The sequence below is a fragment of the Cucurbita maxima genome, unplaced genomic scaffold (assembly GCF_002738345.1).
Source record: "Cucurbita maxima cultivar Rimu unplaced genomic scaffold, Cmax_1.0 Cma_Scf00004, whole genome shotgun sequence".
NCBI lineage: Eukaryota > Viridiplantae > Streptophyta > Magnoliopsida > Cucurbitales > Cucurbitaceae > Cucurbita > Cucurbita maxima.
The window spans coordinates 2262547-2289410 of NW_019272020.1; the positions used below are offsets into that span (position 1 = coordinate 2262547).

At 35.6% G+C, this 26864-nt stretch overlaps 5 protein-coding genes and 1 non-coding gene across 12 annotated transcripts; 3 read left to right on the forward strand and 3 right to left on the reverse strand.

Moving 5' to 3' along the window:
- The first annotated feature begins 1996 nt into the window (after positions 1-1996).
- On the forward strand, positions 1997-6095 carry LOC111477903 (BEL1-like homeodomain protein 2). Of its 2 annotated transcripts, XM_023121887.1 has the most exons (5): positions 1997-3113; positions 3538-3923; positions 4279-4339; positions 5410-5924; positions 5959-6095. In XM_023121887.1, exons 1-4 carry the CDS (start codon positions 2172-2174, stop codon positions 5911-5913), a joined length of 1893 nt encoding a protein of 630 aa, XP_022977655.1. In that variant the 5' UTR covers positions 1997-2171; the 3' UTR covers positions 5914-5924; positions 5959-6095. The 2 variants fall into 2 exon arrangements, with proteins under 2 accessions (XP_022977655.1, XP_022977654.1); XM_023121886.1 differs by having other exon boundaries at positions 5410-6095.
- Positions 6096-6700: 605 nt separating this feature from the next.
- Positions 6701-6818, forward strand: LOC111478898. The gene has a single exon (XR_002717565.1). It is a non-coding gene; the product is annotated as a U5 spliceosomal RNA (small nuclear RNA).
- Positions 6819-7037: 219 nt separating this feature from the next.
- On the reverse strand, positions 7038-9795 carry LOC111477905 (BTB/POZ domain-containing protein At3g50780-like). The gene is made up of 3 exons (XM_023121893.1): positions 9623-9795; positions 8697-9551; positions 7038-8173 (listed from the first exon to the last, which is right to left on the reverse strand). Exons 2-3 carry the CDS (start codon positions 9291-9293, stop codon positions 7211-7213), a joined length of 1560 nt encoding a protein of 519 aa, XP_022977661.1. The 5' UTR covers positions 9294-9551; positions 9623-9795; the 3' UTR covers positions 7038-7210.
- A 5019-nt stretch (positions 9796-14814) lies between these two features.
- Positions 14815-19964, forward strand: LOC111477904. 5 transcript variants are annotated; one of them, XM_023121889.1, is made up of 13 exons: positions 14815-14956; positions 15299-15380; positions 15462-15540; positions 16367-16445; positions 16522-16605; positions 16702-16818; positions 17153-17578; positions 17684-18087; positions 18168-18267; positions 18357-18416; positions 18498-18584; positions 19037-19165; positions 19262-19964. In XM_023121889.1, exons 3-13 carry the CDS (start codon positions 15464-15466, stop codon positions 19562-19564), a joined length of 1866 nt encoding a protein of 621 aa, XP_022977657.1. In that variant the 5' UTR covers positions 14815-14956; positions 15299-15380; positions 15462-15463; the 3' UTR covers positions 19565-19964. The 5 variants fall into 5 exon arrangements, 4 of the variants coding, with proteins under 4 accessions (XP_022977657.1, XP_022977658.1, XP_022977659.1 ...); XR_002717368.1 differs by lacking the exon at positions 14815-14956 and having other exon boundaries at positions 15042-15380; positions 19262-19843; positions 19878-19964; XM_023121890.1 differs by lacking the exon at positions 14815-14956 and having other exon boundaries at positions 15041-15380; positions 16711-16818.
- A 3103-nt stretch (positions 19965-23067) lies between these two features.
- Positions 23068-23868, reverse strand: LOC111478034. Its single transcript, XM_023122105.1, has one exon. The coding sequence runs from the start codon at positions 23623-23625 to the stop codon at positions 23173-23175; it is 453 nt and encodes a 150-aa protein (XP_022977873.1). The 5' UTR covers positions 23626-23868; the 3' UTR covers positions 23068-23172.
- Positions 23869-24938: 1070 nt separating this feature from the next.
- On the reverse strand, positions 24939-26748 carry LOC111478681 (CASP-like protein ARALYDRAFT_485429). 2 transcript variants are annotated; one of them, XM_023123082.1, is made up of 3 exons: positions 26327-26748; positions 25310-25442; positions 24939-25180 (listed from the first exon to the last, which is right to left on the reverse strand). In XM_023123082.1, exons 1-3 carry the CDS (start codon positions 26455-26457, stop codon positions 24986-24988), a joined length of 459 nt encoding a protein of 152 aa, XP_022978850.1. In that variant the 5' UTR covers positions 26458-26748; the 3' UTR covers positions 24939-24985. The 2 variants fall into 2 exon arrangements, 1 of the variants encoding a protein (XP_022978850.1); XR_002717536.1 differs by having other exon boundaries at positions 25035-25180; positions 25310-25491; positions 26327-26434.
- Between the last annotated feature and the right edge of the window lie 116 nt (positions 26749-26864).

Sequence of the window (26864 nt, forward strand, 5' to 3'; positions counted from 1 at the left end):
GGAGAGAGAGACAAAATTGAAGCATAGTGATAAGTTTGATTAAAGAAAGTAATCCATATGATTAGCTTAATTAATTAAATGTATAAAGTGGTAGTTATAGCATAACATCATTAGGTAAGCCTCACTGTTTTCTTCCACAAAAAAGGATAAACATTTAATTATTTTGTTCATTTTAGATGCAAACAAAGCAATTGGATGTAATTAATATAATTAATTCTAACTAACATTTATAATTTATAATTTAACTCAATGTATTATCTACTTCTCCAAACTTTACAATATGTCCCATTAAATGGTTTATATTATAGTGACATGTGTCATGGTTTAATATATCTTAATAATCACTTGATTACACACAATATTTTATTATAAATTTATTTGACTAAGATATAAAACAAACCTTTTATTTATTTTATTTGAGTCGTTTATTTAATTTATTTTATATAAATAAAATGTTAAAATATAGGATATTAAATAAAAAATTAAAATTTAATTTTTAAATATACCAAGAATATTACGTAAAATATATTAATGTTAGATTATTTCATAATATTTAGTTACAAGGACAACATTTTGTTATATTTGTAGTATTGAATGCTTCCTCGTATTTGAATTAAAATTTCTTTACAACTTGCAATCATTCCACGTGTCACTAGCTTCCCACACAAATATCATTATAATTAAAGCTTATTATTTATTTCCTTTTATTTTTATACCAATCTTTTCCGTGCCTACTTTACATTTATAAATATTAATGAGCAAAGTTTTTATTTTTAGTGATGATACCCTATCTTCAATTTATTTAATTATTTTTTATGTTAAAAATTAATTAAAATATAAATGTTGTTTGAATAATAAATAAATAACATGCTACCATTTTATAATCCAATCTCCAAAGGACTACAACTACCCATATGTAAAACATAATTAATATATTTAATAATTATAAATGGAGAATTTCACCGGATGGAAATAAGCCAATCAATGACATGCACACGTGCGGTAGAAGTTAAATAATCATATTGAAATTAGGTGCTGGAAAATGATGAGGTGTGGCCTTTAAACGTGTGAGGGAGGGTGAGATTCACGTGAAGAGCCAGCCCCAAAAGGTTCACACGTGAGATTCCAAAGGTTAGGTTACAATATTTCCATTTGCTTATGTTTTACTAGGCTTCCTAAAAAACATCAGTGAACATGTAACATGAAATGACCAAACCAACCCTACCAACTAAATCACATTACATGAAATAAAGGTGTTGACAGGGGCATTATGGTCAATTCAGGAGAAGCTAAATTGTAATTTGAGATAAGGCTTTGAGACGACTCTATGTTGTCCCCATCCTTTATTATATTCCGCATTCGGTTCACAAAGGGGTTTTGCTAAAATAACCATCACAGGTCCAATCTCAAAAATATTAATAAATATCAAAATAATTTAAATCTTATTTTCCCACCTAAAGTTTTACATTTTTCAATTTCAATCATTTTAAATTTTGGTCCCCATTTTTTTTGAGTCCCCCAAATGTCCCAACTCCTCAACTTAATTCATTTGGGTCCCCATATATTTATTAATACTTATTTTTTCTTAATTAACTTATTTATTAAAAAAGAATGAAGACAACCCTAAATTAATTTTAATTTGGTCTGAATTTTAAATTTTTAAAAATTTTAAAAATAAAAAAGAAACAATTATTTATTGATGCCATTAAATAGAAAAAAATACATAGGAAAGTGTGCTTACAAACACACACTAAAAAGAAAAAAGAAAAGAGAAAAGGGAATGTTAAAATGTTACCATTTTTTTTATTATTATATATTTATTATTTCTCTCTCCTCAAAATAAAATAAATAAATAATTCAAACAAGACAAATGGAGCAGGAAAAATTAAAATAAAAAAAAAAAGAAAAAAGAAAAAAAAAAGGGTAAGGATGTAAAAAGAAAGAGGAAGGCGCGGAAGAAGAAGAAGAGCGACCCTCTTTTTGTGTGTGCGCTTTGTTGTTAGAGAGAGAGATACCCAAAAACCAAAATTCAGAAAAAAAAAGAAAAAGAAAAAGAAAAAGAAAAAGAAAAAGAAATTCATCTCTTTTCTTCTTTGATTCATGAATTCAAAATTAAAATTGTGTGTGAAGAACAAGAGCAATTCTAAATCTTCTTGTTATTATGTGATGATATGGGAATCGCTAAGGCTCCATTGATTTTCTCCACTAATTCTTCTATGTCCCACCATTTTCATCAACATCAAGTGAAGATTAATCTCCTCCCCCAACAGATCCGCCCTCTCCACTCCTTCTCCGACTCAATTCCGCCGTCTACCGTCGCCGGAACAGACCCACAACTTCATCATGTTTATGCACCTGCACCTACTCCTGGGACCATGTTATCAGAAATCTTCAACTTCCCTCCACCTTCTTCCTCTGCCGCCGTTGAATTCTCTGACAATCTCCCAACTTTACGCCCGCCCAACTCCGCTGCGCTCATGCCGCTTTTTCTCATGAACCCTCCTCCGCCACTGCGATCCCCATCGTCACCCTCTACCTCCTCCACTCTCCACATGCTCCTACCCAACCCACATGGGGGTTTTGAAGGCGGAGTTGGCGTTGGAGATCAAGTGGAGTTTGGTCAATTTGTCGTCGAAAGTCGAGGTCTTTCGCTCTCTCTTCATTCGTCGGACGGTGGGGTGAAAGGTGATGAATTGGGAGTTAGGGATGGTGGGGTTTTGTCTAGTTATAACAACAACAATCAAGTCCGGGATGGAGGAAGTGGATCAACGTCCTCAATTTTGCAATATTCTTTGAAAAATAATTCAGACAATTCTCCTCTAGCTTCACAAATTATGAATCCCAACCATCAAGTTCAAATTGGATTTGGGTCATCTTTGGGAGTTGTAAATGTGTTGAGGAATTCAAGATATGTCAAACCCACACAGGAATTACTCGAGGAATTTTGTAGTGTTGGGAAGGTTCAATTCAAGAAGAAAAAGTTCAATACTGAAACCACCACCACCGCCGCCGGTGGCTCGTCATCGTCGTCAAAAGATCAACCACCCTTATCGGCTGCTGACAGAATTGAACATCAACGGAGAAAGGTCAAACTATTGTCCATGCTTGATGAGGCAAGAATCTCTCTCTCTATTATTTTTTCTTAATTTCACATAAAAATTGAATCTTTTTATGAATTAATCTCTGCGTAATTGTTCATTGATTTGTTAAAGTTTAATCACTTGAAAAGCCGGCTGATCATCAATGATTTTCCACACAAAATAATAAGAGACCAGGTTGGTAGGGTTAGATTATTTCACAACATTTAATTGGTACCCAACAACTCAATACTATATAGATATTTAAGTTTATAAAATTAAATAATATTCATATAGTTGACCCAAATATAGCTAGCTAGAGAAGCAATTGATTTCATTAATACATTAATCCTATGTTTTGGATGTTTTTTTTTTTTTTTTGTCTGTATTTGGATAAGAAACAATGGCGGGAAACACTAAGGATTATTAAAATTAATGTTTTATTCATATTTTAATTCAGGTTGAACGGAGATACAACCTGTATAGGGAGCAAATGCAAATGGTAGTGAACTCGTTTGACCTGGTGATGGGGTTCGGGGCGGCAGCGCCCTACACGACATTGACTCAGAAGGCGATGTCGAGGCACTTCCGGTGTCTGAAGGATGCGTTAGCGGAGCAGTTAAAGCAGAGCTACGAGGCTTTGGGGGAGAAAGGCGGCAATGGAGGCTACGGCGTAACAAAAGGAGAGACCCCAAGATTAAAGCTTCTGGAACAGAGCCTCCGCCAGCAAAGGGCTTTCCATCAAATGGGTATGATGGAACAAGAAGCTTGGAGACCACAGCGTGGCCTCCCTGAACGATCTGTCAACATTCTCAGAGCTTGGCTCTTCGAGCATTTTCTTCACCCGTACGTAATATTACCCTTTTCATGATTTCCTAATTATTGTTCAAAGTTTGCATCTTTTTCATTGATTACAACCAAAAAGCTGGGTTTTTTATGGTCAATTGTAGGTTTTTGATGATTTCAAATTATGGGTTTTAACCGAAATTCTGTTTTAGATTTGGGTTTGTGAATATATATATCCATATACAAGAACAGTAATGCAGTGCTGAATTGAAAAGGAAAAGGGTACATAAAGGTTGAATCTTAGATCACATCTTAGAGAAAAAGAAAGAAGAATGGAGATAGAATCTGATGAGAGAAAAAGGGGGCAAAAGAAACAAGGACTGTGATTGTCATTTCTTATGGTCTTTTTCTTCAGGTACCCCAGCGACGCAGACAAGCTGCTGTTAGCTCGACAGACTGGTTTGTCCAGAAATCAGGTTCCTTTCCTTTTCCCCACTTTTTAACCTGCATTTGAACTGCACACGATTACACACCAAAACCATCAACGTTTTGTACACGCACAAGTGTTTAGAGAAACAAGGAAACAAACAAGTTCCCTTGGTTATAATGTGAATGAAAATGGAAAGTTTCAAACTTGCCCTCTCTCCCTCTCTAGTTATTAATCTTTTATGACATCATTGTGTGTGAAAATGGCCAAAGTAGAAGGACAATAAGATCCCTAGATGAATTATCTTGCATCCGTCATCACTCTTTCATCTAAGAGGAATCTGTGAGATCACATGTTAGTTGGAGAGGGGAACGAAACATTATTTAGAAGAGCGTGAAAACTTTTCCTTGGGCATACACGTTTTAAAAGTTTGAAGGGAAGCCTAGAAAAGAAATCTCAAAGAAGACAATATTTGTTGTGGTGGTAGATTTGGGCTGTTACAAATGGTATTAGAGCTAGACACCGGGTGATGTGCTAGTGAAGATGCTGCCCTCAAAGAAGGGTGGATTGTGAGATCTCACATCGGTTGGAGAAGAGAACGATTGGGTTGTTATAAATGCTATAAGAGCTAGACACTCGGTAGTGTGCTAGTAGGGGCGTTGGACCCCTACGAGAGATGGATTATAAGATTTCACATTGTTTAGAGAGAGAAACAAATTACTTACAAGGATATCTCTCATCAACCGTGGTTGGTGTGTCAACAAGAACATTAGGAGGGGAACAACATTGGGCAGTGTGTTAGCGAAAATGTTGGGAGAGAAACAAAGCATTTCTTATAAAGAAACCTATTCCTAGTATTAGGCTGTATGCTAACGAGGACATTGGGTCCCTAAGGGGGTGGATTATGAGATCTCACATGAGTTGGAGTGGGGAACGAAACATTCTTTACCACGAAACCTCTTTAGTAGAGTTATTTTAAAACCTTGAGAAAAAATCTGAAAACAATATCTACTAGCAGTGAACTTAGATTATTAGACTAACTCCAATTAAAAAGAAAATCCATTTAACATACCTGAATGTGTTTTGTTTGTTTGTTTTTGGTTTAAAAACTTTTGACAGGTCTCGAATTGGTTCATTAATGCAAGAGTTCGGTTGTGGAAACCAATGGTGGAAGAAATGTATCAACTTGAAGACAAAGTCGAAACAGACCATCAGAGTGATCATCATCAAGGATCAGAAGACAATAACAATCAAACAAAAAACAGTGACATGAATGCACAAAATCCAACACCCACCACTTCCTCTGCTGCTCCACCGCCATCAGCCACCACTGCCGCCGCCCAGCAACTAACAGCTGCTTTCACGGCGACGCATGAGTACTCAGAGCTTCATGATGTATGGCGACATGGAAGTGGAGATCATCAACATTATGAGACTGTTACAGGGACTGACAACATGAATAATCATGGACCAACACTTATAAGGTTTGGCCCTACTGCTACGACCACCGGTGACGTGTCTCTCACTTTAGGGCTCCGCCACACTGGAAACACCTCCTCCTCCTCCTCCTCCGCCGCCGCAGGTAACCCTTCTTTCTTCCTTAGAGACTTTGGTCACTCTTAGAAGAAATTAAAAAAAAATCCCTCTATGGATAATGACCAACAAATTAAAATCACCCCCTTTAATTGATGAATATATCATGGTCGAATGGCAGTGTAAGTACGTAGCTGCATTTGTATAATCAGGGCTTTCATTTGTGGTTGATTAAATTATTGTTAATTGTATAGTAGGTTATCTTAAATATTTTCCCCCTTTTCGATCTCTTTCTCGTCTACCTATTCTTAATAATTTTGTTTCCATATTTTAAAATGTTAAGAATCACCACTCTCCACAACAGTATTATATTAATCTCATTTGAACCTAAGTTCTTTTGACTTTACTTTTAGCCTCTAATAATGTCTCATATAACATTACAAAAAGGATATGATAGCATACGATCGTAGACGTTTTATAGAGTTTTTTTTATACGTCGTGATAACCCATATTATTAAAAGTATGAGACCTTTTATAACGTTTGTTTTAATCTATAATAGATACTATCATAGAGTATAAAACTATAGCTTATATTTGTTGTTATAAAAACATTTTATAGGGTTTTATTAAATCTATAATATGTTTAATATAACTAAAATATTCACTCTCTCTCGAAGGATCCTTAACAAATAATATAATAAATTTAAGTCACATTGTTAATTACATTATAACAAAAAAAAAAAAAAGAAAAAAGGAAAGAGAGATGAAAAGGACAATAATACTGTGGAAGGTGAAAATCCCACATCGGAAAGAAGCTGCTGAGTGAATCTCTCCTGCACCTATATAAAGCCATCAAAGCACACCCATTTCTTCACCGAGCCGTGCGGTGAGCACAGAGCGAACAATTCTTTCGCCTTTTACTAAAGAATACTGTGTGCTCGCAGCTTCAAGCGGCAAACGCCTATTTTTGGAGGGGATCTCTCTCATGAGTGGGTCCCCACATCAATCTAGTTTCAAAATAGTCTTGTATTTCTTATATAATAATACCCATATACGACTCTAGTGTCTAATTCAATTTTATTTTTTTAAGAACAACATATCTGAGTAGTTCTAGAATATTTTAAAGTTCATCAGAGCAGCGATTGAGATAAGAAACGTAATTCAATAATCATTCTCATAGTCTACCATATGGATTTTTCTTCAACAAGGATGAGTGAGATGCAATCAGAGTATAAGCTTATATTACTACGTACAAACTTTAACTTACAACAGGGTGATCTCGACGAAATCCCGACGAAGCTCGAAATTCATTCAACATAAACCATAAGCAATAAACTCAGCATCTATATTGCCCAACCAATTGTCAGTTTTATAAGTATGGTGATTGTCAAGGCTCAAACTGGGGTATGATTGAGCAATCTTGCTGGTGAATGCTTCCTTGAGTCTCAATGTAAGGTCGAACGAAGGTCCGACGCCACCAAACCTCGAACGCTCTTTGGAGATTCGGGCAACTGTCCCCAACCTTCAGAAAACTGCTCAACCATGTCAGCATAATGCTCTGCTGATCCTCGAGTGGGAGAGTGAGGATTGTTCGACCAATTCCTTCCTCCACGACCTTTCGATCAAACGACCCACAACTGTGTCTCAACCAGCTATAATCATTGATCAATGGCTCTAACCATGTATGTAACAACAATTTACGAGTATCCTTAGCTGGTAACAGCTCTCCTTTGCCAATGCCAACAAATAACCGAGCTGTTATGCAGCTAACACGATAGCGAGATACGATAGGCAACTTCCCATGGAGGGCTGCTAGTTCCTGATGCTTCGACCACATGACTGCAAACTCATCGGCCGCTTGCCTGTCAGCTAATATTTCAAGCAACCATGACAGATTATCGGCCTCTAGAGTAATTTGCTTCACCACTGGTTCTTTCCTGTCACTAAAATCTGTTTCAGCAGCCTGCTGAAACAGGAACAATAGCGATGTCAAGCAGCTTCTACAAGAAGAGTATATAATTTCATTGCAAATATCAGCTGAACTTGCATGGCTTGGTACATTCTGGTTCTCCCTAAGAAGCCTCAGTACTACCAGTTTCATTTCACGTCGCCCTCTCTCCTCGTTGCTTCTCAGAACGAGTTCGATGATATGAGAAAGAGTATCGTTATGGGGCTTCGACACATTCGCAGACACTCGCTTCAATACCGGGCTCACCCCAATGCCCTCACTTTGAAGTCGTAGGATGGACGTGATAACCTTCTCTTCTTCTTCGTCGCCAACCCAAGGGGCTGCTTCCAAATATTCTAGACACGACTGCATGCATGACTTGAAACCGAGACATTCAGCAACCTGAAAAACAAGCATTTTCGGTAAGTTTTATGCCATTGCAAACACTTCAAAGAATTCATGATTGTAACAGCCCAAGTCCACTATTAGCAGATATTGTCAACTATGGTTCATTACGTATAGTCATGAGTCTCACGGTTTTAAAACGGGACTGCTAGAAAGAGGTTTCCACACCCTTACAAGAAATGTTTTGTTCCCCTCTCCAACTGATGTGGGATCTCACAATCCACCCACCTTATGGGCTCAGTGTCCTCGCTGACACACCGCTCGATGTCTGGCTCTGATACCATTTCTAATAGCACAAGCCTACCCCTAGCAGATATTGTCTACTTTGGCCCGTTACGTATTTCCGTCAGCCTCACGGTTTTAAAACCCGTCTGCTAGGAATAGGTTTTCACACCCTAACAAGGAATGCTTCGTTTTCCTCTCCAACCGAGGTGGGATCTCACAGTGATATTAAACAGAAACATGATCAAACAATCATGAAACAGCACAAACAATCAAATGACTATAAGAATGTTGTTACCTTAAGAATTCGCAGAACACGAGAAACATTTTGCTTCATCAGCCATTGCTTCATTTCTTTGCAGTACATCAATCCCACAGTTTCAACATAGATTTCAACATCTTCACAATCACCAATTTCCAAAGAAGAACCTTCATTATCAGAAAGCTTGATGGCAAAAAAAGTGCTATGTTCCATCAAAACATGTTTATGAACACTCAACTTCACTGAAAATCCTTGCTTCCCAACTAAAACAACCTTAATATCACTTGTCCCTGCCTCATCAAACTCAATTGCTATTTTCCTAGGCATCTTTTCAACCTTAGGCCGTGATGCCCTGTGTACAACCTCTGAGGCACCATAGCCAGAAGTATCAGCATTGCCTTTCCGGTCATCGTCACGAACAGCAGCTGACCGTGGCTTTCTATCAGCCACCCGGGTCGGTTTCGTCTCAACCAAGATCTTTGGGGGCAGGGAGGCAGGTTTGGGTTTGTTTAGGGTCTTTTGGAAAACAACAGGAGAAGGGCAGCACCAAAAACCTTCTGGGGTTACAGCAATTGGCACATTTTTAATCTTGGTTTGGCCTTGTTCTAATCTAGCTAACCTTATTTCAGCCATTCTTATTGATTAATTGCAGCTTGTTGAACAATGGGAAAATGGATCATTAAGAACAAACCATCCAGTGCACCAGAAAAAGATATGTAACTCGAAGATAACAGAGAAAAGCAAGATAATGGAAACTTACAGCCTCCTACTTTCTGAATCAAAGATTCCAAGCTTTGAACTGAACTAAGACTTTAGTACCCAATTCATAATGTTGTTCAGAATCATAAGCATTCAAACCATTCCCAGCCTCCAATTCATTTTGAAGAAACCCTAAAAAACTCGAACACAAAACTCATAACCATCTGTTGAAGTGAAGAATTGAGAATTCTGAGAAAACCCACCTCTTATTGATGATTGAAAAGGGAGGTCCGGTGTTAAGCATCGAGGGAACCAAGGAACAAAGGCTTGTAAGTGGAATAATTAGCGAAGAAATGGTTTGAACTTTGTGCATTAAAGAAAAGATGAGAAGACCCACAAAGGAAAAAAGAAATGAAAAGGAAAGAGGTGGGAATTGGTGCTTTATCACTCACCAATTTGCATTCATCTCACTTTCGATGATTGTTTCTCCATGTGGGTATCTCAGAACACCTTTTTGCCTCTGCAATCTCTCTCTGTTACGCACCCACAAAGCCTTCTCAGTAATCAAACAGGCACGCCCCTCCTCCATACAGTGACTCAAAGACATTGCTCAGATTGAGAGCAATAATGGAACATTTTCTCTACAAATTTCTCGGCGAAAGCTATAGATTAGTGATGGGGATGGTCCGAAAAATCCGAACAAGAAGCGAATGTCGTGTTTTGAGCTTCACTTCACTCCTCCATTCCTCTTGTTGTTACATGTTTTGTTTGCTAACTCTGATTTCGAAATGATTAGAGTTGGGAATCAAATTAAAACACTTTGATTAATATTAATCACGACCCCATTTGTAAAAGCTCAAATTTCATAAACCTCTCCTCCAATCAAAACTTGTTTTTATTATTTCTCGTCAAAATTCCATTTTTTTTAGTTATAATTAAAATTCAAATCTTCTTGAAGATATTTGCTATCTTCTTTATAGTTTTGCATTGAGAGAGAGACAACATCACCATCATGCAGATAGATCAGATACAGAATATGAAAACATCGTCTTAGGAAAGCTTTGTGTGTTTTTTTTTGTTTTTTTTTTTTAATTATAATTTTTAGTTTTGATTTCTGGGTATTGTTGATGAAGAATTTATAGTGTGGGACTTAAGTACAATTATTGAGGGTCATATTATTTCTATCTTTAATGGAAGTAAGAAATAATTTAAAATAATTATAACCATCATATGCTATGATTTTGAGAAGTCTTTTGAATTAACTATCAACTAAGTTATTGTTTTGTGAAATGAACTTAATTGTCTGGAAATTATCTTTAACAAGAACGTTAATCACTTTTGAGAACGTTGTACGTAGGCGATACTCATTATATTCATGTGTGTTCATTGAGTGGTTCTTTACTTGAAAGTGTTGTTCCATTGGAGAACATTAGTGTATTGTGTCCACTCAATTCTCCATCATAGACTACATGGGTAGAAGGGGCCAGAAGTGTTGTTAAAGGTGCAAAGCGTGCACTCTCGGATCCTCTCTTACTTCTCGCTCCAAATTTTAAAGCACCAACTCGTGCGAAACGAAACATTTTTAATATGGGTGTGGAAACCTCTCCCTATTAGACGTACTTTAAAACTGTAAGGCTGACAGTAATACATAACATGCAAAAACGGACAATATCTGCTAGCGGTGAACTTGGACTATTATAAATGGTATAAGAGCCAGCTACCAAAGAATGTGGATTGTGAGATCTCGCATCAATTGGAGAGAGTAACGAAACATTCTTAAGAAACCTCTCTCTAGTGAACGAGCTTTAAAGTCGTGAGACTAACAGCAATTATTGGATATAATCAAATAACTCAATCTAACGTACCCGTGTTTTAAGTTTGTAATTTGAAAGTCAAATTGGTTACGTTGAAATAAAAGCATCCAATAATTTAATGCTTAGGAGGAGTTTAAGTGTCCTTGTAGTATGTTAGGTGCAACCATTTAATTACTACTAGGCAAGCTGCATTATTCTAATTTTACAGATATAAGAACCCACCTAGGGTCCCTACGTTGATCAATATCACAATGGGCATCACATTTCACCAACAAAAAATCAATCACCATCCAAATATATCTTATAATTGCATAATTTATGGACAACCTATCTCCCCAATCCAATCGAGTGTGTATCGGAGAAATTTTATGGGCAAAAACGCTTAGGACCCAGGGGGGTGTAGCTGCTATTTCACCGAAAATCTCTATCGTTTATGTGTGAGAACCTAGCACGAATAAGGAAAATTATTGATTAATCGAAGAAGTTTTCTTTGTTACTTAAATGGGTATTCTCCATCTCAGCTTTGCGCTTGCTAGCTAACAACGAATCTACCATGGACCTAAAGAGCCTCTCCTAATATATGCCATTATTTTTTAACCTCTAATCTCCGAACTTTAAAATGTGTCTATTTTTGTGAGATTCATTGTCCAAGGAGAGAAAAACAAAGCTTTCTTTATAAGGGTGTGAAAACTTCTTTCTCTATATATATATATATGTTTTATAAACCGTAATGCTAACGACAATACATAACAGACCAAAACGTACTATATTTGTGAGATTGTAACAATCTCTTCCTAACATACGCGATTTCTCTTAGGTAAATGTCATACGTAGCTCAATCAAATAATATCTATTAGTGGTAGATTTTAGCTCTTATAACTATGTATTTAATAGGTCTGTACATAATTAATTATGTATCTAATAGAACCATGACCTATTCAACAGATATTTTTAAATATCATGAGTTTAATGTTTTATTTATAATTTAACTTAAAATAAATAAATAAAATTATTAATAGAAATATTGTGTCCTACGTAATTTAAATTTGTATCCTCAAAAGTCGGGAGGTAGGGATAATGGTCCCCTTTTAGTTTTGTCCTAATTCAATAATTCCCTTAATTTAAATATTTCAATATATAAAATTTTCCCTTCTTAATTATTCCATTTTTCTTTTTTGTTATCAATGTTGTAGCTTCCATTCGTTTTTATTATTTATAATATTACTCTTTTGAAACATTAAATTGATTTTAAATTATTAAACACGTGTTTTAAGCCATTTTGAATATAATTAAAGTATCTCTCGAACAAATTTTAAATATATTTATTAAACGAAAAAAATTTATACCGATTAAAGATATTTAGTAAATCTTTCCATTTATTACTATTTTTATATTCTTGTAATTTATTTGATTATAAATAAACCAACCAAACAAAACAAAAAAACTTAAAAATTAGAATTTTTTATGAAAAGAAAAAAGAAAAAAAAAAGTTCATTTGCCAAACTTTGCATACACTTTTTTTCGCATAATTAAATTTACCTTATTCGAACAAAAATGAACATTTTTTTAAAAATATCTTGAATCGCTAAAAAAAATATAATATCATTATAGTATTAAAAAAAATTTGGCGACCGTTTTGTAGTTTTTCATATATAATATATAATATGGATGGCAACGAAACGAGGTGGATAAAACAATTTTAATTGGTCAATATCTCAATTTTTTTTTTGATTTATAAATTAAATTTGACCCATTTAGGTTGGACAAAATTTTTAGTTTAATTTGGTGTTTTTTTTTTAATTAAATTTATTCTCCATGATTTGGGCTAAACATAAATTTGGTGTTTAAGTTTAGTTTGAATTTGACCCTTAAATCTTGGTCAAATCTTGCAAGTTGTCCTCAAGAGTGTTTTATTCACTTTAAAAGCCCACTTGTGCTCTTTTATTAATTTTTACTTTGCCCTAATAATTAACCAAGACAATTATCCAAAAAAGAGATGGGTGATAAAATATCGTTGTCACGATCATATATGAAATTTGGTATATTACCCACTTCGATTCACGAACTATTTGATTCATTTGGTTCATTTCTCATATTATTACATTCTTTCATATTTGTATATAAATAATCTTGGTTCATGTATGAATATTAGTATTGTTGTATCTATATAAAATTTTGTCTAACGCTGTCATGAGATGGAAGATGAGTGTCTATTTGTGTAGAAACAATTGAGGGAAACTAGTGTGGGTGTGAGAGATGGACTTGTAAACACTCATTACAGTGATTGACTACCACCTTGTGGAGTAAGAGAATTTATTCTCTCCAAATTACGTTGGGTCTCTTTCGATTTTTTATGTTTGTGAGGGTATGAATGATAAATGAAATTGGTTATGAATAAGAAAGGTAGAGAGGAAAGAATATAGTAAAGATGTCGTATTATATGGTAATTTTGTGAGAGAAACATATGCTTTTGGAGGGATTAATAAAGTGGCATCCATTTTAATGTGAGAGAGAAAGCGATGCCTTTTGGTGGATATGATTGGCATTGACTTGATTGTCCAAATGCATTTGTAAAGTTTTCAACTTTTCTTTAATATTATATCATTTATGTTGGGACTCTATACTCTATACTTTGCCCACCTTTTTCCCTCCCTCAATCAATACCCTTTCTATCTTTTTCATCACTCTTCGTACTCTCTTTTCCATCTCTTTATCCGATCACGGGTAGATATTATCCAAGCCTTATAAGAAGTGTTTTGTTTCTCTCTTCCTAATAAACCTGTTTTAGATACATATATGCATCTCGTAATTACTATACAAAACTTGCTATTTGGTCAGATTTTTGTATTATTAACCAATAAGATGAATACCCAATTGAGGCCATTACCCAAATCCCCAGATTTTGACTTTGTTATGATAATGTAGAGATCAGATTTACTTCCCATATCAATTTGTAAGCAGGTTCATACTCTCTTTCTCTCTCTCTCTCTTTAATCGGTAAGGGATGAAATTTAAAGGAAAAGGAAAAGAAAAAGTCTTCCTTTTTGGTAAGCAAGTGAATATGACGACAAAAAGAGAGAGTTTACCAGCTTGACACAATCAAAAGCCCTTCCTTTTTCTTTTCTGCATCGATTAAATCACTGTTTTTTTTAACTAAAAATCAATCAATCTCTTCCTTCTTTATCTAATTCTTGAGGATTCTGTGACAAAAGATAGTTTCTTGGATGCTGAAAGACAATGTGGGTATCTCCAAATCCCTCTTCCCCTTTCTAAGCATCCAATGTCTCCTTTATCCCTCTTTCATTCCTTTTGAGGCCACCCCTGCTTTTCTCTTACCTCAACCCTCTGTTTGTTTGATCTCAAATCACCCACATTTTTATATTCTTATTGGGTTTGATCTCAAATCTTATGTTCTTGAGAGATGACAATAAACAATGGAGCTTCTTTTTTGGTATTTGTAGATCTTTGTCTCTATGGATGGATCTCAAAATTTCACCAAGGATGTGTCCTGAGTTGTGAAAAATGATAGCCACCCATGTGACCAGTAACATGTTTTGGTGTTTTTTTTTTTTCTGGAAATCTGAATGAATTATTGAAAGATTAGGTATCGTTAAAAAACAAATGCTAAAAGAGACAAATGTAAATGAAACAGATTAGTATACGAAGTCAGCTAAGGGACAAGGAAGGAGAGAGCGGTCACCAACTCCCACTGACATGCCAACAAGAGAAGAGAATGTGGAATTTTAATGGGCGATTCTATTCCTAACAATGGCGAAATTGGAGGTATTGTTATTTGTTTGTCGGTTTATTGTATTTTATTTGCCTCTAAACACTCTAATGAGCTTCTTGTTTTTACCTTCGGTTTGCGGGTCATGAAAAGTTGTCCACTTTCACAGCGTTTTGACATTTAAGGAGTCTACTGAGCTTGAATGTTTTTGTTAACTTTCCTTTTCTTCTTCGACTAAAGCTCTTCTCACAGCCAGCTGCTTTCTTCCCTTTTAATGCAAAACCCCACCGCTTACAAAACCCATTGAATCATCTTCATTGGTCTAAAAGCTTGGTTTTTATAGCGCATTTATGGGTTTTATCAAACCCCATTGCACCTCTGTTGCTTGCTTTCTTCAGACGCTCGTGTCTTGAAGTGCCGTATCATCATCGCTTTCTGGTCACTCACAAAAGCTCTGTTTCTGTTGCTTGTTTGTTTATGGTGATGTCCACCTCTTCTTCTTCTTCTTCTTCTTCTTCTTCTTCCCTTTGTCAGCGATTTACTGATAGAGCTGATTCTCAGATATGCTGTTTCAAGACACTGAAAACGGTGCCAAAATGCTGCAAAACATAGAGATGCCACTGCACAAGTGTTCCCAGAGGTTTGATTCTGATGCTGCTGTGGTTTTCTTTTCTTCAATCTGTGTTTAATTGAGTGGTTTTGTTGGTTATTTAGCAATGATTATTCCTTTTGTTCTGAACACACTTGATGTGGGCTTCAACTGGAAAGACTCCTTGGTTGGTTAAAATAGTAAAAAAGTCTAACAATTTGTTTCTGCTGGCTCACCAAACTTTGAAATCAGTGGTGTATTGAAAGTGATCTTGGCTCTCTGCTTCTAGAGCTACATCTTTTGTTCTTCCTTGTTCTTCTTCAAGCTTCTCTTCTTCTACTTCCTCAGATCTGTGATCTTTATACGGTTTCACTCGTTCTACATTTTCTGTTCTTGGGTAAGAATAGGAGAATATGGATGTATTGAGATTACACGTGTGAGATCCCACATTAAAAGTTAACAGAGCATAGACAGCGATACGTAACGGGCCGAAGCGGACAATATCTGTTAGCGGTAGGCTTTGACCGTTACAAATGGTATCAGGGTCAGATATTGGGTGGTGTGCCAATGAGGGCACTGGACCCCAAGGGGGTGGATTGTGAGATCCTACATCAGTTGAAAGGGAACGAAACATTTTTTATAAGGGTGTGAAAACCTTTCTTGAGTAGACGCGTTTTAAACCTGTGAGGCTGATGACGATACGTAACGGGTCAAAGCGGACAATGCTTACTAGGTTCAAATATTGAATCTTGGCTCGGTCTTCACACCTATTATTCTGTATCTTCTTAATATGCATCTCAAATGAAATCAAAAGGCCAAGGTCTTGTCCTCTCCATTTCTGCATTTTAATTCTTCTTTGCTGTTTTTGCATTGTCAGCTTTGTAGACATGGTCGAGGATACTATTGAGGAAGAACAGTTGGATAGCTCCTTTGAAGCTTCAAATCGTACGAAGCTGGTAAATATAGCTTGTATAATCCTTCTACTTAACAGTTATGTATCATATTTGAAGTTTGTTTTTCGGGTTGTCCTAGGACGGGAGCTACTTCGACGAATCCATGAAGACAAAGACGAAGAACTTCCCGAAAACTAACATACACTTCTCTCTTAAACATGAGGTACACAAAATAAACTTCAAAAGGCACAGAAATGTTCTGAACAAGGCTAGATTCTGCAGTTCATCACCTTCATATATTTTTAACTATGTAATGTAGATTCTTCAGCTTGAACAGAGATTGCAAGACCAGTTCAAGGTTCGCACAGCACTAGAAAATGCATTGGGATATAGATCGTCTTCACAAGACAACACGAACAACATCGAAGTACCAAAGGTAACTCCCTTAAAGTGTTGGGTTTAGTACAATATCATAATCTATAACAGCCCAAGCCCACCACTTAGTAAATATCATCCGTCCTGGCCCGTTTGTATTATCGTTAGCCTCACGGTTTTAAAATGCATCTACTAGGAACGGTGCAAGGAACTAAACGGAGTAGGGCTAGACTCATAGTAGACGTGTTTTAAAACCGTGAGGTTGATAGCAATATGTAACGGGCTAAAGCGGATAATATCTACTAGCAATGAGCTTGAACGGTTACAAATGTTATCAGAAGTCAGACACCAGACACTTAATTGATACATATTAAAAGCTGCTTTGATGACTACAGCCTGCCACTGAATTGATTAAAGAGATTGCAGTATTGGAACTGGAAGTTTCACATTTAGAACAATATCTTCTGTCTTTGTATCGAAAAGCATTTGATGGACAAATATCCTCTACATCTCCTACCACCGTCGACGAAAAACTAAAATCGCCTAAGAACTCCCCGAAAGCCAAGTATATTGCGAATTGCGTACCTGACATTACGTCGAAAAAGGAAGACAAAGCTGTTCAGTCTGGCTATGATTCTTTTGGAAATCCTATGAAGGAATATCGTGGAATTTGTGAAGACAAGCTGTTGGACTCCAGCGTTCGTCGTTGTCAGTCATCGCTATCACATTATTCGGTTTGTTCAAAGAGAACTTCTCTTCCAGAAGATTTTTTGGGTCAAGATGTACGGCCTTGTCTGTCCCAGCCAACGTCCATGGTCGAGGTAACTTCGTATCCATCGAATTTCACTAGAGAATTTGCTCTCTTGGAGACATAAATGTGATAAGCTTATCTCATTCTTTCATAATTTATGGTTCCTCTTCTGCAGTTTGCTCAGAATGCTTCATCCAATCTAACCAGTCTAGCAGAGTACCTCGGTGCTCAAGTTCTCGACCATACTCCCGAGAACGCCAATCGTCTTTCTGAAGACATGGTCAAGTGCATATCAGCCATATATTGCAAACTTTCAGATCCTCCTTCATCACATCATGGTCTTTCCTCTCCAGTTTCATCGTCGTCACCAACCAGCGCATTCTCTCCGCAAGATCAGTACGACATGTTGAGTCCCGGGTTCAGAAACAATCCATCTTTTGATCCACGGTTGGATAATCCTTTTCACGTGGAAGGTCTCAAAGAGTTCAGTGGCCCGTATAGCACAATGGTTGAAGTGCCATGGATCTATAGGGATAGTCAGAAATTGATTGAAAGCGAACACTTGTTACAAGATTTCAGGTAAGCAACATGTGGATGTTTGTCTGTAATGTGATTGCTTATTCATCTTATGACGAGTCGTTATTCTCGTACGTTGTCAGGTCGCTTATATCCAAGTTAGAGGAAGTCGATCCAAGGAAGTTGAATCATGAGGAAAAGCTAGCATTTTGGATCAACGTACACAATTCTCTGATGATGCATGTAATGATTTTTCATAACTTGGAATTCATTCCTTCTTTTTAGTTCTTCATAGACAGTCAGGCTATAATATCTACTTTGTTTTCTGAAAGGCATACTTGGCTTATGGTGTACCACAAAACAATATGAAGAAGGTCTTTGTTCACTTGAAGGTAAAACATGAGTCCTGCTGATCCGTTATGATTCGTAAATTCTGTATGATTATCGTGTTCTTACGTTCTTCCTCCATTCAGGCTGCATATAACATAGGAGGTCAAACAATCAGTGTCCACACCATACAAAGTTCGATACTTGGATGCCGAATGCCTCGGCCTGGACAGGTAAGCTGTGAGATCCCACATCAATTGGAGAGGGGAACGAAACATTTCTTATAAGGGTGTGAAAACTTTTACCCTAATAGACACGTTTTAAAACCGTGAGGCTGATGGCGATACATAACGGGCCAAAACGGATAATATCTACTAGTGGCGGGCTTGAGCTGTTACAAATGATATTATAGCTATACACCGGACAGTGTGCCAGTAAGGACACTGGACCTTCAAGAGGGTGGATTGTGAGATCCCACATCAATTGGAGATGAGAATGAAACATTCTTTATTAGGGTGTGAAAACCTCTCCCTAGCAGATGCGTTTTAAAACTGTGAGGCTGACGGAGATAGGTAATGGCCCAAAGCGGATAATATCTGCTAGTAGTGGACTTAAGAATGTCACTGACAAAGATAGTTTGAGTTCTTATGATTAACCTAAAGAGATAAGTTTCTTCTGTTTGCAGTGGCTCTCTCTTCTTATTCCCTCGAAGTCGAGATTCAAAAGTGGAGATAAACGACAAGCCTACAAAATCCACCGGTCGGAACCCCTTTTACATTTTGCACTTTCTACAGGCTGCCATTCTGATCCTGCGGTAATGAAAACATCTCTGCAAAGTTTCTTGTTTCTGTTTCTTACATAGTCATATGTGGTCTTGTCTTAAAGTCTCGGACATTCTGCTGTGTTCCAGGTTCGTGTATACACTCCCAAAAGAGTCCTACAGGAGCTAGAGACAGCAAAAGACGAATACATTCGAGCGACATTCGGCATACGCAAGGACAAAAAAGTCGTTTTACCCAAGATCATCGAGTCATTTGCAAAAGAATCAAGCTTGTGCACAGCTGGTATGATGGAAATGATCCAAAAGTCTTTACCTGAATCTCTTAGAAGAAGTGTTTCGAAATATCAAAACGGGAAGTCTCGCAAGAACGTCGAATGGATGTCACACGACTTCAGTTTTCGGTATTTGATATCCAGGGAAATGGTGAACTGACCGAGCAGCTGCTTAAATGATGCTCTCATGAACTGATCCCCTTGAATGGTTTAGAGACAATAGAAGGGTTACATATTTTCTTCCTTCTGTACATAGCACAGTCCACTAAACCGAGCGGCGCGGAGAGCAGCAAAAGGCAGCATCTTGAGGCATTCTACCTTCTACAGTTTGTAATCTTCTCAATGTTGTGTGTGTTGTTGATACCATCTAGGATTTCATATTTTTTGTTGTAAATAAATTTGAGTTTGAAGCTCAGTTCGTTTGTGATAAATAGTTAGTATAAACTCCAAAGAACCAGACCAAGGAACCAACCATATCAATGTATTTTCGTAACACCCGAGTCTATCGAATCTTGGATCGTCCCTCAATATCAACTTTATGGTTGCTTCCAAATATTTAATACAATGGTTATTTAGCCATAAAATTATTGTGATCGATGTGTTTGGTCGAAGTTTTTTTAGTTGCAAATACATGGGGTGGAAAATTGAACCTCTATGTGAGATCTCCGATTGAAGAGAGAAAAGAGAGAAAAGAGTGTCAGCAAGGACATGGACTCGAAGGGGAGTGGATTGTGAGATCCCATAATGAAACATTTTTTTTTATAAGGGATATCTAATATTTTAACTGTACTAAGGTTGAATGTGAAACGGATAAACTGGTTTATTTATTGGGCCTACCGTCCACGTTGAGCCCAATTCCGCTCCATATTTGAAAACAGTGCCCAATATCTCTAAAAATTGGGTCTGGAATCAACGTAACCCAATTTGAGTCGGTAATGTTGTAAGATGTTTGTCATCTTGATAACAAAAAATAAAAAGGACAAACAAAAGGGTATCTAAATGCATATTCTTTTTTGGGCTTTAATCATATCATAGGATTCCCATTGGATAAGGATACTCATCCCTTCACGTCCCATAAACATTACCGAAAAAATCAGGAACTTATAAATAAGAATCACTATCTTCGTTAATATAAAACATTTTTTAAATAATATCTTACTAACATAATAACACTAATAATAATATTAATTTTGCAAAACTGAATTTGGGTGGTGGAAAATCATTCCATCCAATTAAAGAAAAATAATTTACAAAAATAGCATCAGGAATAATAACTTAAATTTAAATATATTTTTATTATTAAAAAAAAAAAAAAAAAAAAAAAAAGTGTTTTGTGTGTGTATATTGCATGCAATGCCAAAGCAGCACAAAACAAATAAGTACTGCTCTGCCACACCTACCCACAACCCACTCTGAATCATTGTCCTCTTTTTCTCTTTGGCTTTCGTTAAATTACATTTCTACCCATAAAAATCTAAAATGGAGTGAAATCCTTATTTATTAATTTAATAACTTATTTTTTATTTACACTCCTATATTTATAAATTTTCTACAAATATTATAAAATTGAGCCACCTTCTATAAACAATGCTATTTAATTTTTTATTTTTATTTTTTAATAAATAAAAAATACATAAATCGAAATCACATCTAAATGAAAACAATCAGGATGATATGCTTTTTATATTATGTATTTATAATAAATGAACAAAAAATACCTTTTTATTGTATTTGGAAGATCATTGGCGAAGAAGTGTTAGTTATTGGTTTTTATAATATATATATTATAGAGAGAGAGAGAGAGAGAAATAAATAATAAATTTATTGAGAATAAAGCACGTGGATATGCTTCAGAGACAAGGATCAGCAACTTCCACATATTTAACGTTGGTCAAGTCAATGTCACGTTGAATCGTACATTCATTGTCCCCTTTCTTCATTATTATTATTATTATTATTACATGTTATTTGTTCAAGTCACAAAATCCTAGGAATTCACTATTAAATAACATTTTATTCAAAGGGGTTTGTTTAACTATAAATAAATAAATACTTTAGTATAGCGAAATAATAAAAATAACTTTAAATTATAACTTTTATTTAAAAAATATTTATAAAAGGTTTTAATAATATTTTTTAAAATTTTAAAAATCTAAAAAACTACCTTTATATTTTTTTTAAAAATATAAAATATTCTTACCATTAATTTTTAATTAAAATGCAAACTGTATATGCTTTGTTTCAAAAATACTTTTAGATTTTTTTAAGAAAATTAAAATACCTTTTAATTAAGATTTTAAACGCTTAAAAATAATTAAATAAAATTATTAGGAACTTTAACTAATTATTAATCTATAATGATTCTATTTTATCATTTCATTAAAATTAGGAGTACGAAAATTTAAATTTAATAAAATTTTACTTCTAAATTAGGAAAGAATTTTGTTGAATTTGAATATATGTCTACTTTATTTAACAATTAATATTGAATACTATTTCAAAGAATATTGTCGTACGTGAAACTACTAATTTGCCCTTAGCCACAAATATATACAGCTGTCTTCTGACTACTCTATCAATTCTTCCTAATCTGCCTATGATTAATTAACTTCTACTTTAAATACTTTTTAATTCAGCTAAATTGATATTCTTGGAAATTGTATTTTTCTCACATGCTAACATTATCATCCTTATAAATTTTCTAATTTTAATAAAGAAAACCTCACATCATTAATGACGAGGAGGACAAAACAGGAAATTATAGCGTAATCTTAAACTCATGTTGACATCGGCTTGGCTAAATTCAAACGACTCCTACGCTGCCTAGTTAAAAAAATAATCATGGATCGTGAGTAAGAACATCATCTCTATAGATGTAAGACTTTAGAGTTTGGTCAAAGTGAACAGTATCGCACTAATGCATATGCTTGTGGTTCCTAACATGGTATTTAAAGTTACTCGAGTATCAAGGATTGAGCCTCGATTAAGGGAATAAAAATGTGAATGGCAAGTTGAGGTCCATGAATGGTCCTCACTATCTCTTCCCCCACTACGTTATGAAGCATTTGTGTCCAAAAAATGATGTATGGAGACCAAAATTGAAGGGCGGGACCTTAAAACAGCAACCAAATGGACCATTTAGTCCTTTCATTTTCCTTACTTCTTCCAATATTCTACTTTGCCCATGCCTTCTTTATCCATTCCACATTAATCAAAATAATGTATTTTTTTATCCTCTTAAAATAAAAACATACGTAAATGATTTATTTAAACATTTCATTTTTTTTTTCATTATTTCAACCTAAATAATAATAATAACAATAAAAGAAAACATTCTTCCAATTGTATTATTTTCTCTAATATTTAATATAGAAAAAGAAATAGAAGATGCCCAAAAGTTTTATACCGATTATATAGTAATTCCTTAGCCTGAGATCTAAATTATTTTATATCTAAATTATATGGTATAATTATTTATCAAATAATAGCCATGATATATACGGAAAAACAGAATATATATATATTCTATAAGCAAAGGGTAAAATTGTAAATTCATCTGAGAAAACCGACATAAAAATGTAAATTATTATGAAAATAAATAAATAAAAAGACTAATTTATATCTATCGTTTTATTTTTGGAAGTGCTATAATCTTAACAGCTATTTTAAACAATAAAAAAAAAAAAAACTAACCAAAATATCTAAACGAACCAGTCCCTATTTCCCCAATATTTACAAAATTAACCCACCGATTTAAGAAAAAACGACCTACTCAGGAATCGCCGTCAAATTCGCCGCGAATTTTTTTCTTCCACGGCTGGCGACCACTAGTTTGCGACTCTTGAGTTCCTTAGCCGCGAAAACCACCGGAGATACTGATCTCCGGCGGTTGCCATATTTGTTTCCCGTGCCACGTTTCATGAGCGCAGCGCTGGCCTTGACGGCCAATGCGGCCATTTCCTGGGCCTGAAGTGGCTGCTTCAGCCTACTCAATGGCAGTGCAAAATAAAGATGTCCGAGTTGAAGCTCTTCGTCGTCGCCAATGGCCGACAAGGCGTCATCGAAATCCATATCGTCAGAGTTGCAAATAAAGCACGACGGATTCTTTTGAAGAACGTACGAAACCTTGATTGGATAAGAAAATTCCTGCAGGCTTCCGTCGTTAAGGATCAGTCTGGCGGTGGCCACTGAAATTGATTCCGATGAACTGCAAATACCCATTAACGGCGGCTCGTCACGGCGGAGAGAGAAGACTGCGACAACCAGGGGATTTGGAGGCGCTAGGGATTTGGGAACGCTGATTGTTATTTATATAGGGAAGGTGGGGCTCACGGTTTTTAAACTGCGTGCACCACGTAGGACTGGTCAAACAGTAATGTGGGCCCCCGTTTTTTTTTTTTTTTTTAATTAATAGTGGGGACTGCCAGGCTGGGAGTTGGTCGTGACAGGTTGGATGGGATTTGCATTGTGTACTTCCAATAATGACCCTACTCATTATATTTATTACCTAACTAATATCAATTATTCATTTTTTCGCCGTAAAAAATCAACGTTTTAGTTAAAAAGGTAACGGTTAAAATTCTATTTTAGTCTAGATTTATTTTAACTATTATTGGTTCAGTTGTACAGAATAAGAAGGTTGTTTTAGTTTTCGAGGTCTACAAATGTCATTTCACATCTATTATTTTTATTTCGAAATATTTTAAAATGATATTTGAATATATTTGACCTGACTGACGTGGTTAAATATAATATTTTTTATTTTCGCATTTCCACTTTCCCTTCTCCCCTCCCCTCCCTTCCATCTCCGGCCAGAGAGAGCACGACTAGCCAGGACCACACCGCCGGCGCAGAGCCTTTAAAGAAGGTACACATATACGAGTTCCGGTGGCGAGGGTCTTGGTCGATCTGAGTATTCGCCGTAGAAAAGTTAAGGGGTTCAGTTTGGGGGAGGGGGGTGTCCCACAAAAGGACAGTGACCACCGTCGGAGTCCAATACAAAGTACCTAATAATAAAGACATTCCCACAAGTTATGGAGTTGAATGAACATTTTAAGACAGCACTGTCCCATTTTCCTGAGTTTTCTTGTCTCTTTTTCTTTTACTTTATACAGAGCAGCCAATGCTAATCTAATCTAATCCATCATTTAATTTCCACATGCCTCCCCTTCATTATTATTATCTTGCTTTTTAAATCTCATCCATTTTTAATATTTGATATTTTATTCCTTCTATTTAATTATTTCTATCTTATTTTTATAAGAGATTTCATTTGGGATGAATATTTTTTATAATCTCTAATAAAAATTTCTCCTTATTAAACACGTTTTAAAATCAAAATCACTGGTTAAAAAAATATCTACTAATTAACCATGTTCAGGATAATAACACTTATGATTATTGGATTAATTTTTTTATTTTTATTTTTTTATTTTTACAACTATCCAATCCAATTTTGAAGAATTGGACAAATTTATGCAACAGAGTGAATAAAGAAAATCAGAACCTATAATTCACAGTTTTCTTTTTCTTTCTTTTTTTCATATACAGTTCTTAAAAAATGAGTTTAAGAAGAAAGACTCTATAAAGATGGAAGAAGCCAGAGATTGAAGAGTGAAGAAACAAGAGAAAGAAACCAAGACAAGAATGCCATTACTGCAGAAAGCCGATATCTATTGCAAAGCTTTGCTGAGCAATACGAAATCCCGGCTTCGAGCAAGATATCGGCGACACTGGCTGTCGAGCAAGCAGCACCCAAAGACAGAAATGATAGAACCTATGACATAACATACAAAGTGTGTTAAATGTTTTTCCTTTCATTTTCTATCAGAAGGAGAAACAACAAAGAACAAAGAACAAAGAACAAAGATGTTATATTTTGTTTCCTAGACGATATTTCCCGTACCCAATCTCCAGTGACGATGATCGACGTTACTCGTGTTTGAGGAGGTAAATGCCTAACAAAAACAGAATAGCCATCTACTACTGCCAATGTCAGACTCCAAGGAACCATCAAACCCATGACTGTCACCAGATAGCTGGGGGAATCAACATGAGCAATCACAAAGTTTCCTTCAGATTTTGGATCTTCATATATTTTTCGCACGTGTATGTATGTATGATCAGGAAAAAAAAAAACAAACAAACAAACAACAGAAAATTAGCTCAAGTTTTCATCATTTATGCTCTCCTGGCTGAGCATCTTTCAGAACTCCTCCCTCCTAAGATGCAAGTCTAATTAACTCTCCAAACATATTAAACTTGACGTTCTTATCCTTATGTTCAAACAGTTGCATCCAGTCATAAGAACACCTAAGAAGTGGATGGAAACAAGAAATTTTCTCCAAACAACTTGCAAACAAGAATTCTCGACCATGTTCATCTATCTATATCAGAAAACTTTGTTTGATCAGAGAAATATTCCATTGCAGTTCATCATATTACAAACATCCAAACCATTCTGTAAATTGTAACCTAATTAGTTTGAAATGATTTCAGTAGTATAATAGCACACCCCGGATCCGCTAATCCTTGTTTAAATACATATTACCCTGTCAAAGATAGCCAGGGAAAAGAAATGCTACATAAAATGGATGAACAATCTAATATTCACACCCACTTGGGTTATTTCTTAAATAGGTTGCCACTATCAGTTCAGAAGAATCTAAATTCATAACTTGTTGAGAAAACGCATGATTCTTTGATCAATATCCAAGACAGAATTTCTGTAGGCAGTAATCAAACATTTGATACACTAATGTACAAAATGCATACATTGAAATTCAAGTTAGGCTATGAAGCTAACACACTTGCTACTTACAAGAACAAAAAGTTATTACAAGATTAAGCCGATTTCGTGATCAGAAAGCCAGAACAAAAACAACCAAATAGGAGAAAGTAGGAAGAAAGAAATTCTGATTACCAGAAAGCCGTGTAGCTATAGAACTCGATTTCGAGACACATGAAGACTAGGGAAGCCGAGGCAAAGATCGCCTGACCAAGACGGAGTGCCAAGCTTGCGCTTGTGCCCAATGCCCCCGGCATCTCTTCCATTTTCCTCTGCAACTATTCTACGCCACAGCCACAGCCACAGCCACAGCCACACTCCTCGATCGTAAAACCATCACTCAGAAATGGTGGGGACTAACAGAATCTCTACTGAAATTGGGTTTGAAGACCTTGAAATCGAGAAACGGAATTGGGTTGGGTGGGTTTGTTTGTCGGGCTGGGAAAAGAAAATGGATTCTCTGAAGATGAAAGATCGGAAATGGCTACGCTGCTGCACCCTGATCTTGTTCATCCAGATTAGCCGGCTTTCTGATTTCGATTTTGGAGGAGCTTTGATTGTAAATTTGTAATTTATAGTTGGAAATTAATTGTATAAATTTTAATATATGACGAGTTTTTTAAAAATCTTTATTTATTTATTTATTTATTTATTAGGGAGGGATGGAAACGGG